This window comes from Vigna angularis, chromosome 1, assembly GCF_016808095.1.
Source record: "Vigna angularis cultivar LongXiaoDou No.4 chromosome 1, ASM1680809v1, whole genome shotgun sequence".
Classification (NCBI taxonomy): Eukaryota; Viridiplantae; Streptophyta; class Magnoliopsida; order Fabales; family Fabaceae; genus Vigna; species Vigna angularis.
This window is the reverse complement of record NC_068970.1, coordinates 13,188,913-13,207,525: the sequence shown is the minus strand read 5'-3', so window position 1 is coordinate 13,207,525 and position 18,613 is coordinate 13,188,913. Positions and strand designations below refer to the sequence as shown.

The 18,613-nt window shown below is 30.5% G+C and overlaps 2 protein-coding genes across 7 annotated transcripts; one reads left to right on the top strand and one right to left on the bottom strand.

Annotated features, from left to right (window-relative positions):
* The first annotated feature begins 3,482 nt into the window (after window positions 1–3,482).
* Window positions 3,483–5,941, top strand: LOC108338424 (short-chain dehydrogenase TIC 32 B, chloroplastic). Of its 2 annotated transcripts, none has more exons than XM_017575303.2 (8): window positions 3,483–3,724; window positions 4,213–4,444; window positions 4,528–4,607; window positions 4,776–4,929; window positions 5,040–5,118; window positions 5,279–5,366; window positions 5,444–5,490; window positions 5,585–5,941. In XM_017575303.2, the coding sequence occupies exons 1-8, from the start codon at window positions 3,595–3,597 to the stop codon at window positions 5,765–5,767; spliced, it is 993 nt and encodes a 330-aa protein (XP_017430792.1). In that variant the 5' UTR covers window positions 3,483–3,594; the 3' UTR covers window positions 5,768–5,941. The 2 variants fall into 2 exon arrangements, with proteins under 2 accessions (XP_017430792.1, XP_017430800.1); XM_017575311.2 differs by having other exon boundaries at window positions 3,699–3,788.
* A 1,789-nt stretch (window positions 5,942–7,730) lies between these two features.
* LOC108324656 (kinetochore protein SPC25 homolog) lies at window positions 7,731–12,005 on the bottom strand. Of its 5 annotated transcripts, none has more exons than XM_017557605.2 (8): window positions 11,681–12,005; window positions 11,476–11,541; window positions 11,225–11,371; window positions 10,402–10,497; window positions 10,228–10,317; window positions 10,019–10,141; window positions 8,961–9,193; window positions 7,731–8,093 (listed from the first exon to the last, which is right to left on the bottom strand). In XM_017557605.2, exons 1-8 carry the CDS (start codon window positions 11,811–11,813, stop codon window positions 8,076–8,078), a joined length of 906 nt encoding a protein of 301 aa, XP_017413094.1. In that variant the 5' UTR covers window positions 11,814–12,005; the 3' UTR covers window positions 7,731–8,075. The 5 variants fall into 5 exon arrangements, with proteins under 5 accessions (XP_017413094.1, XP_017413088.1, XP_017413100.1 ...); XM_017557599.2 differs by having other exon boundaries at window positions 10,402–10,515; window positions 11,681–12,003; XM_017557611.2 differs by lacking the exon at window positions 10,019–10,141 and having other exon boundaries at window positions 10,402–10,515; window positions 11,681–12,004.
* Between the last annotated feature and the right edge of the window lie 6,608 nt (window positions 12,006–18,613).

Here is an 18,613-nt window from a genome sequence, read left to right as displayed (position 1 = left end):
TTAAATTTTATTTTATTATTATTTAGCTTTTATCTGGGAAATTTTCTATGGTAGGATTTGTACAATCCTAATTCAAGGACACGCGTGATTTTGATGTCAAATCACTTTCCTTTTAAATTGTTACATTTTTTTTTTTCAATTAAAAAAACCATCCAACTTTTCTTGATTATAAATCGGTAAACTTTGTAGTACTGTTGGATATGTTTATTTTTTAAGGAAATTTATTGGTGGAGATTCATTATCTTTAATCTAAAAGTTGAAAATAATAGTTTTATACGACATTTACTTAAATAATGTTTCAACTCGATTCTAAAAAATCTATGATTTTCATCTCATAATAAATTTTAATTATTTATCTTTATTTTTACACGTAAATATTTTTTATATTAAAACATTTGTTTTTCAAACACAAGTATTTTAGTAATAGCCCTTTTCTTTGTCACCTTTTTCAAAATGGAAGACTCCTTTTCTAAAAGTAATCATAAACTTTAAAAATTTTCACTTTATTTAATATCATACTTGTAATTAGCAAAATGAACTCGATTCTACTATCATTAGTGGATATTTTGAAAAAAATATAATTGGGAAGACTTAACAAAAATGAAACATTAACTCCACTTACAAAATCGACATCGTCTTCAACCTTCAACCTCTATGTTTTTATATTTTATTTTTTATAAGATAATTAACTTTAAACTATATTGAGATTTTGTCAATCGTCAAACCAAATTTTCTTAATCTATAAAATCCTTGAGTTGGAGTATAACTATCCCTAGTAACAATTAACGTGTGGATATCTCTTTTTATTGTTAACATAGTCTAAAAGTATATATTTCGTAAAATTTGGATCCAACTTTATTCTTTTTTTTAAAATCGTACATTACAATCAAATACATGTAAAATAGAATAATAAAGTGATTTGATATTGAAAATCTTATAAAAAATGAGTTATAAGTTGGGGTTTTGATGCTTAGGTGAAGCTAAAGGGTAGAAGAAGTAGTGGAGGTATTTTGTTAAGAAAAGAAGGCATAATGAGGGTTGAATGTATGAGAGGTTTGGTATATATGCGTGGATTTGGAACAGTACAAGTGTCTGTGATGATTGATATTTGGAAGATGTGTTGGCGCATGGAGTGAAGGAATGAAGGAAGGAAGGAATGAAAGAATGAAGATGACGTGTGAAACTGAGTGGTGGTTGAAAGAGGTGTGGGAAGTGATAAGATGGTGTTGGGAAATAGGGAAACAGAATGGGACCCTTATGCACTTCAAAGGTCGCTCTCAATGCCTTCCTTTTAGCCCGTCAAACCTCCAACACCACCCATCATTCTCTCACACCCTTCCATCCATAAAGTGAAAAACGTCACTCCCACGCTCTCCTTTCATACTAACTCTTCCACCACTTTAACAAAATCTCTTCTTCTACTTAACTACTATTAATATTTGAATATCTGTAGGGGTCATTCTAAATAAACGTTCAAGAAAGAAAATCACGTGCATGTATTTTGCAACTTCATTTCTATCGTTTATTCATTGTCAATTCAGGTATTAAAAAAAGCGACAAATTCATTCCCTTTTTCTGAAAAGTTGCACCATTTTTTCTACGAATCATTCATAGTGTTGGCGAACGATTAGATACCTTGGCGGATCCAAAACATTTCGGTGACTGTCACGATTCACTTTTTCTATATTATATTCGGGCCATGGTAAAAATAAATAAAATTCATTTGGTTGAAAAAATCGAAAGATACATAAAGTTTTAACTATATACTGTGAACAGAATTAATCTGCAACTAATATAATACGTAGGAACCGTTTTAATATATCTATAATCAGTGACGTTAAATTAATACAGTGAATATACAATAAGAATACGTTTATTTAGCAAGACGTGCACTCGAGTTAGAAAGCAAGAAAGGAAAAGTACTTTTAGATAAAGCCTCAATTAATGTGGTTACTTAATTATTTCTAACCATCATTAATACAAAGTCAAAAAGATATTTAAGAAAAAACATAATAGATTATAAATTAATTACGTAAGTTTTTTTGTTTATATTTTTTATTTCTTTCAAATATTATCATTACAAATGCAAAGCAATAACAGGGACTGTACGTTCTGAGATGAGTTGATGATTAGACCAATAAGCTCGCTTCTTTATTGCTTAAGCAATGATAAATCAGTTTTTTAATATTATAAAATGTTTATATTATATTACTTAAATATATTCGGATGCTAAGTTTAGGTATATAACATAAATAGATTTTTTATTACATTGAAAAAGTAAGAAAGAGATAATCTAACATAGATATTTGAAGGTAAAGATGAGTGTGTGGAAAAGAGATTTTTGTAGCTTTTGTTTTTTCTCCGTATTTCTTGACGTTAACGTATCGTAAGAAGTAGAATATATAATTAGCTCGTGCAGAGGGACGTGACTTTTGGTGCAACAAGCTATGTTTATGTCGCACCCAGCGCACACTGGATATATATATAGCAACAGTATCTTTTGGTTGAAACTTGGAAATAATAGTTGTAACCCAAAATAAGAAAAAGAGTGAGAAAAAGGAAGTTTAGTGGAATATGTGAATGTGACAGTGATATTTTCGATTTTGCTGAACTAAATAAAACCTATTGCTGTAATAATATAGAGGGACTTTCAAAAGGAAGTTAGGCAAAGCAGATCGCGTATCTTGCTGAGCAATTGAGACTGGATCTTGTTGTCTAGTGCTACTCTTTGTCCTTTCTATTGCATACAGCATCACATGATAAAATATATTAGAAGAAACAAAATAAACTTAAAGAGAGTCATATATATATTGTTCATGAATCATGGATTAAATGGCAACCCTTTTAACTGTTAATAATCAGTAGTACTGCGGAAAGATGGCAAAGAGGGTGAGATGATTCATATATTAAGAAATTGATTACCATAAGAAATCCTTGTGCACAGGTACCAAACATCATTCATTTGCACGTAAGAATTGGGTTTTACTTGAGAAATAATCTTAACATAATTAATGATTCATTGTTACTCTTAATTATTCATTATTACCTAGTCGAAAGTTTTAGCAAAAAAACACCAAAGTCCACGAGCCACTTAATAAGGACAGCAGTAATTATGAGAAATGAAAACCGGAAAAGTAAAGGGGGAAATGTCCAAAGGAATTGCGAATAGAGATGATGGATGGAATGCCTGGTGATATAATTAATTAATGTCTACCGTATTGGTAGGTTCAAATCACATAGTTTGTGGACCATCCGACATGGGTGGTCTCAACTCTCAATCAAAATTAGTGGGTATCACTAATAGGAAGAAACTGATGCACTAACTCAACTACGTTTCACTGACCATCGTAGAAAAGTCTGAGCTCAGCTGCTGCTATAAACAACTTCATTAATATATTAATAATTGCTGATCATTTTCGCTTGGTCCAAGTCCACGAGTACTTAAAAATAAACACATAATAGTCTTACGTTATGTTAAAAATAAGAAATGATCAAACAACCTAGGTATGGGTTACCTTATATATAAGGTATGTGGCTTTTAGTTGCAGACACGAGTGCTTTGTCCTTGTGTGAGATTCCAAAGCAGGGCAATCCATGAAGGCAACACTGCGATACTTAGCAGGCATTGCTGGCCCAAGTGGTTTCGGCTCAAATTCAACAGCTGAACAAGTCACTCAAGATTTCTCTTCCTTGCTCCCTTCAAATCTAACCGCTCTCATCACTGGTAACTCACCATACAACAACAACAACAACAACATATGTATCACCAAAAATGCTTACATATCACGGTTCAGTTCCATTCATATTTTTGTCACCGTTTCTAGTTTATAATTAAGAATAAAAAACGGTTATTCCGATCTTCCAATCTGTTTTTCAAGAATTTTATCAGAACGATGGTGTTGTCCATCACTTAACTCTGAATATTCGTGAAAACTTTCTACTGGCCACTTTCTTTGTGATATTATATATATATGTAGCCATAAGCTGTCACAGTGTCACTTACATTTTCATTTGTACTTGCTTAATCTACGTTTGTTTTGTCTGTGTCAGACATCTCTATCCATCTTTTTGTTTTACCTAGGATTATGTTAAATGTGTAGGAATTTACCACCTACCCTTTCACCTAAACAAAAATGTTGTTGTTTTCAAAGTATGCGCGATTAGCTTAATTAATGAAGTTGTTGTAATGTTCGGTTGAATTTTGAATTGAAGGTGCGACTTCTGGAATCGGAGCTGAAACAGCAAGAGTGTTGGCAAAAAGAGGAGTGAGAGTGGTGATTGGTGCGAGGGACTTGAAAAAGGCGAGGGAAGTGAGAGAGAAAATTCAAAAGGAGAGTCCTGGTGCTGAGGTTATTCTGCTGGAGATCGATCTTAGCTCTTTTGCTTCTGTACAGAGATTTTGCTCAGAGTTTTTAGCTTTAGAATTGCCCCTTAATATTCTCATGTAAGTTTTACTTTTTTCATGTTTTTTCCTTCATTTCGTTAGATAAGAACTAAACGTCGGAATGGAATACATTTATTTCACAGAAACAATGCAGGAATGTACTCTCAGAACTTGGAATTCTCGGAAGACAAAATCGAAATGACATTTGCTACAAATTACTTAGGTACTTGTCCATTCTCACCTTTCTCTTGCACACCATTTAAAGAAGCAAAGTCGAGCATGGTTGAAAATACTCTCAATGATGCTTTGTTGTCGATTCCAACAAATTACCAACAGAATTGCAGAAGAAAATAGATGAAAAAATAATTCTATATTATTTGTTAAATTGCAGGACATTTTTTGTTAACGAAAATGCTGGTAGAGAAAATGATAGATACGGCAAAGAAGTCAGGTATTGAAGGAAGAATAATAAACGTTTCTTCTGTGATTCATAGCTGGGTGAAAAGATCCACGTTTTGTTTCAACGACATGCTCTGCGGAAAAAAGTACAATCACCATACCATTTCGTCCCTTTCTCTTGCAAAATTTTGATCAAATTTGATTTCCTTAAATTTAGATACCAATCATCTTAATTAATTTTAAATAACAAATGCAGTTATAATGGCACACGCGCATATGCTCAGTCAAAACTGGCAACAATTCTGCATGTGAAGGAAGTGGCAAGACAACTGAAGGTTAGATCATGACACGTAACTTAATTATTCCTTTATTTTATTGTATTATTTGTGTGGAATCGTGAACACCACGCCCATTAAATTAAACTATTAAATATCATAAAAGTTTTGAGAGAAAACGTTTTATAAATTTCTAATTAATTTTTGGGTGTGATCATAGGAAAGGAATGCAAAGGTAACCATTAACGCAGTGCATCCAGGAATTGTGAAGACGGGAATTATCAGGGCGCATAAGGGCTTGATAACGGGTAATTAATTAAATAAGTTGTATTAAGTCATTTTCATAAGGTTAAAGCAACTAAATACTAATAAAATTTCCATGCAGATTCCCTGTTTTTCATTGCATCCAAGTTACTGAAATCGATATCACAGGTTTGTAAATATTTTAGTGCTTAATTAATTATGAGTTTCCATTATGAGTATGATTGATTAATTAATTAATAAGTACATGATTGCACGTTGGTAGGGAGCATCAACGACGTGTTATGTTGCGCTAAGTGGAAAAACGGAAGGAGTGAGTGGAAAATATTTTACAGATTGTAACGAGAGTAACTGCTCGAGTCTTGCAAACGAGGAATCAGAAGCAAAAAAGCTATGGAATGATACCTATGCATTGCTTCACAAACGGTTACGTCAAGCAACAAATTGAAACAGTTTTTTACCATTTTCTATACTTCATGCTCTTTCACACCGTGTGAATATTTGTAATTAATTATCTTTTCACGTTAAATAGCACCCATTACAGAGTTCTAAAAGAGTAGCCCAAAACGACATATATTGTACAAATTAGTTACCAAATAAATTGCCACAATTTTTAGTAAAACTACCAAAAAAAATGTGGCATTGCTTGAGGGATGGCTGAAGAATTCCTAAAAGGTGCTATGTTTAGGAGAGAGTAAAGAGTAGAACTTCAGATGATTAAGTTATTTGTAAATTAGTCGACCTAATGCTTATCATACTCGTTTATCTAACATAACATACATATTTTGCGCCAATTTAAGTTCAATTATTTTAATGTTTTCAAGTAAGTTTTAGTTTAGTGTTAATAGCTTTTTTATACGTATTTACTATCTTGATATCATTTATTTAATTTAAAATTTCAAAATACCACTTTTGATATGACACTCACAAACTATTTTGTGGAAAAAAAATCTATATATTTTTTTCATTATTGAAGACTTTATTTAAATCTATTTTTTCCTTGGTTTCTAGAAATTCGATTGGAGATGCGCGCTAATAAAATATTAATAAACAAAGTATATCAATGAAAATTTAAAAGAAGAATAATTAAATCATAAATGAATTACAGGAGTCAAAATTCAAACTTCATTTTTTTTTGTTAAAATAAAGTCAGGATTTAAATTTTATTTACTTACATAAAGAGTTAAAATTCTATTTTTCATTCTTTGTTGTTCCAAAAATTTGGGCTGTCTAGGACTCAACTTCACTCTCCACACGTGCAACAAACAATTTATTTATTATTAAATAGAGGAGCCTTAAATTTAGAATGTGTCAGTCTAATAAGATACTTAAAAATTTTACATGAAGTTGGTGTAATCAATTTTCTAAACCGACAATAATCTTTTGGCGTGACTTGATCCTAAATCAAGCCAATCATTTTTATCCTTTTTTTTAATAATACAAATTTAAATAAAATAACAACAAAAATATATTTTTAAAACTTAAGTCATATTATTGAATTTAAATTTTAGCTTAATTATTTAAAATATAAATTATATTAGGTGTTTTAAAACAATGATATTCGTTTTATTTTATTGAATATAATTATTATTTTATAAAAAGGCTTCGTATATAAATTAATTAAGATAACAATCTTATAAGATTAAATATCCAGTAGTGTTTGATTAAAATTTTCGCGGCTTATAAATTTTGATAGATTTTTTTCGATAAATTTCACTTGACGTTTTGGTAAGACATAAATATCACACTAATTAAACAATTACATTTCAAAACTTTGAAATTTTAAGATTCTCTTTTGTGTTGTTAAACTTCTTTTTTTTCTTTCGTCGTATATTATCCTTTTTTTTAATTCATTGAAAGTGATTTAGATATTCTTGTGCAATACCTTCTAATTTTTTTCATGAATAATGTTCTTTATTTTCAATTGAATCAGTTTCTAATCTTGGGCAACACCTTCTAATCTTTGTTTGATTGATTTTGTCCTTGTTTTATCTACTTAGCCATAAAGATAAAAACACGAACAAATGAATCAAACAACCAGGGTTCACCAAAATTCTTCCCTTTAAAACCATATTTACGTTGCAAAGAAATGGTTTACAATCCACCCGCAACACTCTTTGAATTCAAATCCAACAATAACATTTTCTCGACATTAAAACTAAGAATCTGAGAGAACAAAAGGCGCGTTGTTGTTTGTCCCTTCTTCCACCAGGCAAAAAGTGCAAGAAAAGTTCTGATCTTGTAGTTGAATGTTACGTTTCCTCAAGTTGTGCCCCGTGCGTATGGTTATTTCGTTCAACAATTCATAATTATTTCTACTAAACTTTAATATGGACGAGCCCGGGCTTGAAACAATCTTACCTAGAATCAATCTCAAAAGTTCAATACAATAAATGGTTAAATTGAAATTCTTGAACACTAGAGGCAAACGAAAGATCATAAGAACCATTCGAATACATTGCTTCACTTACCTAGTTTAGCAACAAGCTAAACAATCTAAAGAAAAATGGATATTACAAGATGTCGACAACTTTTAAACTACAACAAATCTCCTGTCTCCCAACATAGTTTAACGTTTGACCCGTTTAGTGAAGATCATCTGATTAATATGTACAGATTGAGACATCTAGAATGCAGAAATGTCTGGAATTGTGTCAATTTGTTAGCACTTGACAACCTGAGTCATGAGTTATGGCCTACAAGAGAATTTCAGAGACCTCGGTCTGTATCAACAAATGACGAGGTCAGCACCCCCCTCAACTTTCTTTCCTAGCCTGTAATATATAAACGAGACAGGTATTGGCTGTTGTTGTATGCATACATAGACATATACAAGAATTATATCAATTTATTCTCAATTAAATGATGTCAAAATAGATATTACAGCAAACCCCTACATCCAATCTATGCACCGCAGGGCCCAAAAATGCATTAAAGATAAAAAGGAACAGTTGGATACTACTGAAGAAGGGCCAATGTACATAAAACAGTAGGCCGTAGCAATTATTCCAAGAATGATAATTATATTTCAGATCCAGAAAAAAGACCTACAAAAGAGGGGAATCCAATTAAGTGGAACTATTAAACCTAAAGATGTAATTGAGGATCAGTGTCAGATAAAAAAGGAAAAAGTCAGCCACATAACGAAGGGGAAAAATCACCCTTCCTCGTACACTTTTCCATCTGACCAGAAATTTGAGTGAGAGAGAACAAAGTTCATAAGAATTTCCTCTTTTCAGTCCTTGTTATAACTTACAAGTTATAGGCAAAACCAATTCAGTTCCAATCTAAAAAACTAATGGGGCCAAAGTTAATTCCACTCAATTAAGCTAATTCAAAACATAACAATTCAATTACTAATATAAAACTCTCAGCATCTACAGCGCATATATCAAAAATAAAATTTGATATTCTGAGTCAGGTAAGCATTGTCATCTTTCTCTAAGCTAAGATTGATTAATGACACCAAGAATAGATAAGAAAAGATATAAAGGGACTGACTTCTTAACCATTCATTTTGATGGTCAATGGTCAACTACAACGGGAGAGATTATTCTGTGAAGAGAATGATCTTGAATGACAATGCTGTATGGCGAGACAGGAATTTTAAGTCAACAAATACAGAATTTGAGAACTCATACCTTCAAACGAGGAGACTGGCGAACAGATGATGCAGATCCAGGAGATAAAACTGCTTTTAGCCTTCTATTAACATGTTTTTTTCCAACTTTTGTATTACCTTCTGTAGGCTCAACTTGATGCTCATTTTCCTTGCCCGGAAAATCACTTCTAACAGATGACATTGACAAAACTGGAGCAGATGTAGAGTTAAAAGCAGACTCTTCATGTTCACCAGCTGTCTCGACTAAACTCCCTGTTTTTATGTAATTTTAAAAAATAACATTCATAATAAGCAGTGTTTTCACCAATGTTCCAAAAACTAGAAAAGTTGTTCAAATGATTAAAAGTGTCTTAGCATAACATAATATAAGCTCATTCCCTTGAGTGTGAACATAGGCACATAATATTCTCATGTTTGCCATGGCTTTTTCAAAATTATCCTTGACTGTTGATTCCTAAGAAAGTTGCATGTGTTTTTTCTTGCACTTTTTTTATTCCCAGTGAGAGGTGTTAAACGTACCCTGAGAATATGCAAAGTTATATTCTAGAATTCTTGTAACTTCAATTTTCACTTATTTTTTTATTTAAATCATTTGAACCTCGAGTAAGTATTCCTCAGAATATTAAGACTGTAACCAAACATGTTTTTAGAAAATCCAAGAAAAGAGTCTTAGCTACAATATTCTCAGGAATGTGATTACTGGAAGTGTAATATGATACCTTAAAACAAATGCCAACTAAGGAGATGATCACAAATATAGATAGATCAATCCTTCCTAATGACTATGCACGACATCCAAGTAAAATCCTTTCTCCAAACATTGGTTGCATTGTCTACAACAATGGCTATGGATAAACTATCAGAATTGGCCAAGGCCTATTTGTTTGGCAGATAACTAGCAAGCTGATTCACCTGGTTTTCAGTAATCATGGTTTTAATTTTAAAAAATTAATCAGACTGGACAAAAGCCCAATAAACTTAATTTGCAATTAAGTGCTAAATTCATCTGCCAACATACAGAACTCTCCAATCTCATGACTGCACTCGTGTAAAAGAATGAAAGAACCATTGTTGTACCTTGTGCCACTGCTTCTTGGAACTTTTTCCTCATTACTCTGACAAATTTAAATAAATCATTTGTGTTGTTTAATTCGTGGATCAACTCTTTGGTTTTACCGAGGGAAGGTTCACAACTTAATACTGAAAGATGAAGGACAAAATTCAGACTTCCAGAAGTATATCCATATACTTTTAAGATCATAAACAAAATCAGATACTATGCTTACATGAATATGTATCCTTTCCATGGAGGATAGTAAAAAAGTACTCCTCATGTGGATTGTTCATATTTATATTCTTGAATGTGAATTTTACCCCTGAAGAGCAGAAGAACTAATTAGGGCATCAATTTGCAGAAGAAAAAACAATTCTTATACATAAAATTAATGCCAACCAATTACCACGTCCGCCTTTTACATGAAAACCAAGGACCGTATTGTACCAGGAAATGACCTCTTGTGTTTCATCTTTCTGTTCAACGCTTTCATTTAGTTCCCCTTCAGATACAGTCAGATCTTTTTATAGTAGCAAAGAGAAGAGGGGTGAGGAAAAATTAGCTTAGAATTGTTTATAATATATCTCCCGATGCAGATATCCAATAGTAAGCAGAACATTGCAAATACATACAAGGTCAAAGATACAAACACAATTCCAAAAGGCAAGAGGGCACAAATGACAAAACCATCATAGAACTTCTTTTACAACAGTTGAAACTTAATACATTAAAAATTATATTAAAGATTGAATGATAATTCCTGTCCTAAAAAGTTCTTTGCTTCCAGAAAACGAAACAGAAGATAGACTGCATGTTGAAGTAGCTATTAGAAAAAAATGTCAGTAATTGGGTGTGACAACCTCAACAAAATGTAATTTGAATCCAATGCAAGACGGCACTTGGCTACGTTAATGCCACAATGATTCTAAGCAATCACAGAGACATATCGTGTTCATATTTACATATAATTTCGTCATCACAAAAGATGAGCCCTGCAAACAAAATAGACATCTGACCGTGATGACTATAGTAAACTACCAACAAAGTTAACTGTTTAGTTCTTGCACAACATTATATAATAAGGGAATGTTAAGAACGTTCACTTTTCCACAATGATTAGATATATAACAAAACAGTATAAATAAGCATCCAGAAGAAAAGATAAATACATATAAAGTATAAGCATCCCAGCAAGAAAGTTGCATAAGGTAGAGACGGAGGTGCATTACCAAGAGATTGCTGAGATATAATTGCAGCATATGCTTGTTTTTTGGTACGCTGCTCCCGAAAACTTGCATCGAGTTCTTCAACTCTAGCCTTTGTAGAAGCAATAGCATCCACCAAAGCCATTCGCTTGGCCTCTCTGCGAGTCTTGACTGCAAGTAAAAATAGAAGCAATTATTTGAAGGTCGAAAGGAATTAAACTGAAAATTGAAACGGAAATGCGAAATTAAAATTGAATAGAAAAAGTTGGAGTCACCAGCAAGTGCTTTGACGAAATCATCCTCTGTGTCTCTCAGTTTAGCTTTTGCCTCGTCTAGTTGAACTGGGAAGAAAGAAGAGAGACAGAGAGAGAGTGAGAACGGAAACCCTAAGACGAAGGTAGTGAAGTAAAGAAGGTTTGGAGTGGAAACCCTAATGTGTAAGAAGAAAGCGTGTGAGATAATTGAATGGAAGTGAAGGACCTTGACAGCGAGCGGTTTCTTGCACTGTGTGTAGGAGAGAGTGGAGGGATTCGGAAAAAGAAGCGGTGAAAGCGTTGATTTTCTGCGTTTGAAGAGAGATCTCTGCGTCGCAAATTGAGATTGTGGACTCCATCTTTCTTCACTCCCAACACCAATCTTGAGCTCGATCCCTCACTTTTGAATCCGTCGATTTCTTTGCTTTTTCTCCAGAGATTGTTTTTTCTTTTGTCTTTTTTCCCTCTTCCAACGTAAAAACACGATTCCGTTTTTAAATTGGCAAAGATTCAATTAGTCGTTAGGTTTCGTTGGTGCGGGAATAAGATTTTTTTTTTCTTTTCTTTTTTAAACGCACTGGAAGAGGATATAAAGACTGAAAAATGAAAGTAAAGTAGAATTTAATTCGCGGATTTAGCGCGTAGGTAAATACAATATGCTTAAATTATAATGTTTTTTTTCTGAATTATATAGATTTTTCTAAAATTAATATAATATCTCTTTGAATGTAGTAAATGTTAACACAAAGTATCTTTATGATTTAATTGTTTTTTATATGTGGAAAAACATTCTGAAGATAATAAACTAATTCAAATGATTGAAGGTTCAAATTAGATGCGAGTCAATCGGGTGGCAGAAGATCGTTTGAACTACATGTCTCAATCAAGTTATAATAAGAAAAAAATTGATAAGTGTTAGTCAATAAATTGGATATCATATATAAAAATAAAAATAAAAATAACAGAAAAAACACTCTTCCTTTTATTGCTTCCCAGTAAAAGACACTTTGTACAGATGAACTTTTGTTGTAAAAGATATGTACTTTTAAAATTGAAGGTAAATCAAATTATATTATCAAGTATTTATTTAATAATTTTGGAAATATTCTAGAGTTCAATGACTCAACATTTGATTTTAACACTAGTAATGTTTGATCTTTAATATATCATCAAATTGTATATAAGACAAGATGTTTTCATGCTCATGCTAATTTTCTGTAGTTCTGAATTTTTCACTCAAACTACATCTTTCCAAGAGAATAGTCTATATTAGTATGTGATTGAATAATTGACACCAGGGTTGCTCATATAGATATGTTACCATTACTGGTCATCTTAGTTTCGTAAGAGTAAATTTTTTTATAATTAAGAACAAACATTTTTTAAAAAAGGTCATATATACTTAAGGACATTGTCTCGACTTAGTCATGTTACCATATTTTAACATTTGTTACTTGTTTTATAAAAAAAAGCTAAACTTTTCATTTATTTTCTATAATTATGAAAAATGAAAACCAAATATAACCGTATTTAAATTATAAAAATTCACATTTTATTTATGCTTCAAAATGTTTTTAATTATTGACAAATTTACAAATTTCGTATTTAGTTTCTAATATTTTATTTTGTTTTTTTAAATATTTACAAAATTGTGTATATGGCCCCTAAAAACATATTTATTTATATTTTACTTTTACCATTCTGTTTAGTTTTTTTAAAACAGTTCCTAAAATATTTCTAATTTATTCGGTTCGTTCCTGAAATTTTATATCATAATAAATAATGTGAATTTTTATTATTTGATGTATACATCAATAAAAATAATATATTGGGAGGGGAAAAAATACAAAACAAAAAAAAAAAGTTTTAGAGCTAAAAAGTAAAAAAATAAAAAAGAAAACTAAATGAAAAGTTTATAAATTTTCACAGGATTAAAACTTACTTATACCTTTTATATAGATAGATACATTTAACTACTAATTTGTGAGTTGTGTTTTATTTAGGTATATCTAGAAATAACTAAGGATTTGTTAATCTCTACAGGTTCTTTTTTTGTGATATCTAATGGTCTGTGCCCAATAAGGTTGATCGGGCTATGTTGCCTACCTTAAAAGAAGAGTTATTTCTTTTTGCACCACCACACGTTTCATGTGCAACCGATACAGTAGCTAAAAGACTAAATTACCCCTTCCTGCAATCACCCTTTCCCATCGTCACCTCTTTGTCTCTTGCCCGCTGCCATTGTTATCTATATATTGTGTCATAAATATATTCAAGACAAAAAGGTGTTTCAAATTGCACATAATTTAAAAGTCAAAATAGGTTTCGTATTATAAAATTTGAAAGCTTCCTTTTATGTCAAATACTGAATATGAAATTTTTTTTTTTAAGAATAAAGTGGAGATTTTCGTATTTACGGGGAGGAAAATATGGGATGCAAAAAGAAATTCCTCAAGAATAACAACTGCTTCCAAAAGGTAAGACCCAGCCCATTCAGAGTTAAACGGTATTGAATGGCAACTAGCAAAAATCTAAAAATAAAGCCCTCGTATAGTGAGCTTTTGATATTTACATCGTCCGTATTAATTAGTATACCTCCTCTTTTCCTATACTTTTATTACCAAAATTCTCTTCTTCTGTTTTCCATTTTTACCCCCCACCAACACTGTTTTCTCAACCTCACATTCATTATTCCTTAAACTCTATCTTTGCATCTCATCTTCATTATTCTTTAAATCTTATACACATTTTTCTTTATTAAAAATATTATAAATTTATCATCAAAATTAAGTTCGATATTTTCATCAGTATAGTACAATATACTGTAAAATTTTCTTCAAAACGATACTTTGCAATTGGCATAAGACCTTATTATACATGATATTGGACTTTAGTATTTTTTTTTTTGCCTTTTTGTTTTTTTGGGCTTAAATACAGAGATATACTTATTAATTAAGGTGGTGTAAATATCAAAATCCCACAACCACGTATGGGTTCTCATTTATTTTGGCATTAGCCATATTAGTCTTATAGTTGTTTAAGCTTAAAAGTCTTCAGTTACATGGTGTTTCATAATCTATGTTTTATATTGTTACTCATTTCACTCGAGGTCTAAGTTAACATTTTGATGGGGATGAATAATTTCAAAGAAAATATTTATCAAGAAAAATCTTTTTAAACAATTATTTCTAAATAATTATATCGTAGTCACAATGCTTATAATTAATTTTTTTTTACCAAATGTAATTCTAATTAGGTAAACTAAATAAAATATATCGGTGCAATTTAAACAATATATATATATATATATATATATATATATATATATATATATATATATATATATATATATATATATATATATATATATATATAAATTGACTATGCTCATTAGATTTATAAGTAAAAGTAAGTTTGTAAAACTAGATATATCAAACATAAAATTAAATATTTGTCGGTAGTACGTATAGTGGTACAATAATAAATGATATAAGATATTAAACGAATTTAAAAACTGTGTAAGAAGTGAGCTGTAGTAGGGATCTCTAACTTAAGGTAAGATAAACCAATTATTTAGTTATATATTTTATTATATTTATAATTTTATGAATTGAAATTTATGATGAATATAAATTGAATGTGAATTTTGGATTGAATTGGGACTGAAATTAATGTAGTGGAAGTATGCAAAATTGTTTTAAAAAAGAGATTGATAAATAAAATCTTAAAAGTTAGAATTGTGAAATCGTTTAATGAAGCACTTGTCTCAAACTTAGTTTGATACATAATTTTTTTTAACACAATTAAGTTAAAAAATTATATTTATATTTTAATTTTAATCTTGTGCTTTATCCGTCATTTTTACGAGACATTAAATTTCACTGAGCAATCGCCATCTGCCTTCTGCACGTTAGTCTTCCCTCCTTTTGTCTGTTGCTTATGTAATACTCTTTTCTACTTCTAATTTCTAAACCCAATTGCCGATAATGATTCACCACCATATAAAAGAAAACTAAATCAATTCAAAACATTTTTAATTTTATAATATCAATTTCTGAATGCCGTGGAATTTGGACACCTGTGTGGGTCTAATTTCTGCACTTTTTCGAGAACTGCGAAAGTATTAGCTAGTAGTAACCTAGTATGACTGATTGGGATGAGTGCTATACTTTTATTTCCATTTTAAACCTATACCCTTCAATTACTATAATATCGTTCATGATTTTTAAATAACTAAAATTGAAATTAATTTGACTTAATTCCTTCGGTTTTGATTAAACATTAATTTGGTTCCTTAAGTTTAACTGAAAATTGGATTTAGTTTTTCTTTGAAATTTTGGACCAATTTAGTTCCCAAACTTTAAAAATGTACAAACTTTAGTTTTTTTAACTAAATTTTATTAACTTTATTTATTGTTTCAAACTCATTTCTTAGTTAACATTAAAGCAAAAATTTGTCAAACGGTGTAAATAATTCAAATGTTATCATGAAACACACTTGAAACATCAAATAAACCTAACAAAATTTAGTTAAAAAGACTAAATTCACACATTTCTAAAGTTTGAGGACTAAATTAGTCCAAAATTTTAAGAAGAGATTAATTTCAATTTTCACTTAAAGTTAAGGGACAAAAACATATTTAACCCTTGAGGTTTTATATAAAGATATCATCTTTAATATTATTAACTAATATTAATTAATTTTAAACATTTTATCGGGACGAAGAATTATATATCTTTTGAATTGAGATTGAAAAAAAAATAGATATTGATATTATAATATAATATTTTATTCTTAATTATGTAAAACTAATATTAAAATCGGACGTTAGTTAAATTCTTGAAATATATAGAAATCATGGCTATTATTGTAAGATAAGAATATTATGTTGAACAAACATGACAATATCAAACTTATTAAAATATAATAAAACGTTATAAAATAAAAGCAACTTATTCACAGTATTCAATATATATTTGTACAAGTAATACTGCAATTAAACTTATTAATCTGTCGTGATACTTAATAAATATAACAATTAATATCAATTATTAATTTGCTGTGGTTTAACTATACGAGCTAGTTAAATGATTTGAAGCTTATAAAGTTGTCAGATATCGATAACAAGCTACTGATTAAAATACCTTGAACTTTAATTATATAGAGCGTTCGCAATATTGTTATTGACATTTTCTGTTGTGTAGAATCTATAACTATACTTATGTTTGATTGCTATAATGTGAAGAAAGTACTTGTATTTACTAAGATGTCTTCTTAGGATGCCTTATCTCCCTTCATTATATCTTGAATAAGCCATTACTATTGTTCGTAAGGCTGTTTTCACGCTAAATATCATTTTGTAATATTTTAATTTAATTCAATTTAAAATATTCATTTTAAAATGTATATTATTATATCGATTTATTCACTCAACGTGTGAAAGATTGGATTAAAATGTTAAGTATGAAAGAATTTTATCTCTACACTGTTCAGGCAACGTAAAATAAACAGTTTCAAAGCCTTCAAGAATGGCTAGTGAATTTGTCAATTTTTGGTCAATAACATACATTATCTTGTCACATGCATCCTTAAAAATAAGCTAAAAAACCCAACATATGATATAACTTACCGTGAACGTTTGCTTTGAAGTCACATACATGTCATGGTGAAGGAAGAATCGACCTTCAAATGCAGTGCAGGCCATGCATAAACAATTTTATATGGTCTCGTAATTCCTTTTGTCTCGTCAATCTTTTTAGTTAATCAATGATCCACTTAATACTTTACAGCCGAAAGACGAAAAGGGTGATGCATTAAGTCATTGATCTTGAAGCAAGAGAAGAACATTCCAAAAAATGACCCTGGCATTTAATAAGCTTAACAAAAGAGAAAATGGCTTTCATAAAGTACTAAGTTGTGGGAATAATTTTCTTAAAATACATAAAATATTAGTACTAGTATTCCACTAGCTACATATAGCTGAGTGGTGAGTCAGTTAATTTGGGATATATACCATTCATTGGATCTTTTCCCCGTCTGGTTTAAAGTTTGAAGACTCAATTATTGTCCTAAAGTATGTCTATTCTACCACCTTCATTTGTCCTTTACATGAACAGTCAACACATTTTATATGCAAAAGCAAAATGGACGATAGTAGTATCAGTCAATTACAACCCATATGTTTGGAAAAACGTGAAAAATAATAATAATTTTATTATTCGTATTTTCCCTCTTCAAATTCATTTGCTCTGACTCATTTCTCTTGCAATCCTTATCTTCTACCAGTCTCATTTTTCACACCCAAGTTCTTGGAACATACGAATGACCCACAATTTCCGGGTTTGATATGTTCCTAATACAAATATCTCGTTTTCACAATGTAAGCTTTTATTTTACAAATTTAGTCTCTTTTTGTGTTTTTTTTATCAGGTTTTATTACATGTAAATGCAGTTCTTTAGCCTTGTTAAGACTAATGATGGTATTGAATTGATTTTGCACAAGTTTAAAAAACTTTAGTGTACCGTACGGTCTTCTAAGGCACCACTAGGTCGACCAACTAGGTCGACTACCCAGGCCGACCATATAGTTAGATTATAAATGATAATAACTCATTAAAATCCTAATACAAATTAAGGTGTGATTAAACCGTCATTAGGTAAGTGAAAAGTAAAAGTTTATTACAGCTAGTATAAATAAAGGTCTCAGGTGTGACTTTAGGATCATGATGCACATTATACGCATCACTTACTTATCTAACCTCGATTATATCACTAACTTGAACGTTGAAGTGTATTTGACAGGTATTCGCCTGCACAACTTCGATGAGAAGGAGGAAGAACGTAACTTGAAGGATCGAAGACCACTAAGAGCTCATCCGGTCTTCAAGACAACTTGAAATACTTTGATTAAGGGACTTCAACTTATACCCGAAACATTTAGAATAAAAATTAAACCGTCATATTTATGTTTGAGGAAATACATCCACTGTAAAACACTTTTATCATCAATCAAAGTTAAGAAAAAAATTAAAAAGTAGGATGTCTAAACTGTCTCCATACATAGGCACGAACAGTATCAAAACAGTGTATACTAAAATTTATATTATCAGTGAAAGGCAAATGAGTTTTAGCCAAAAAAATAAACACTACAAATGATGT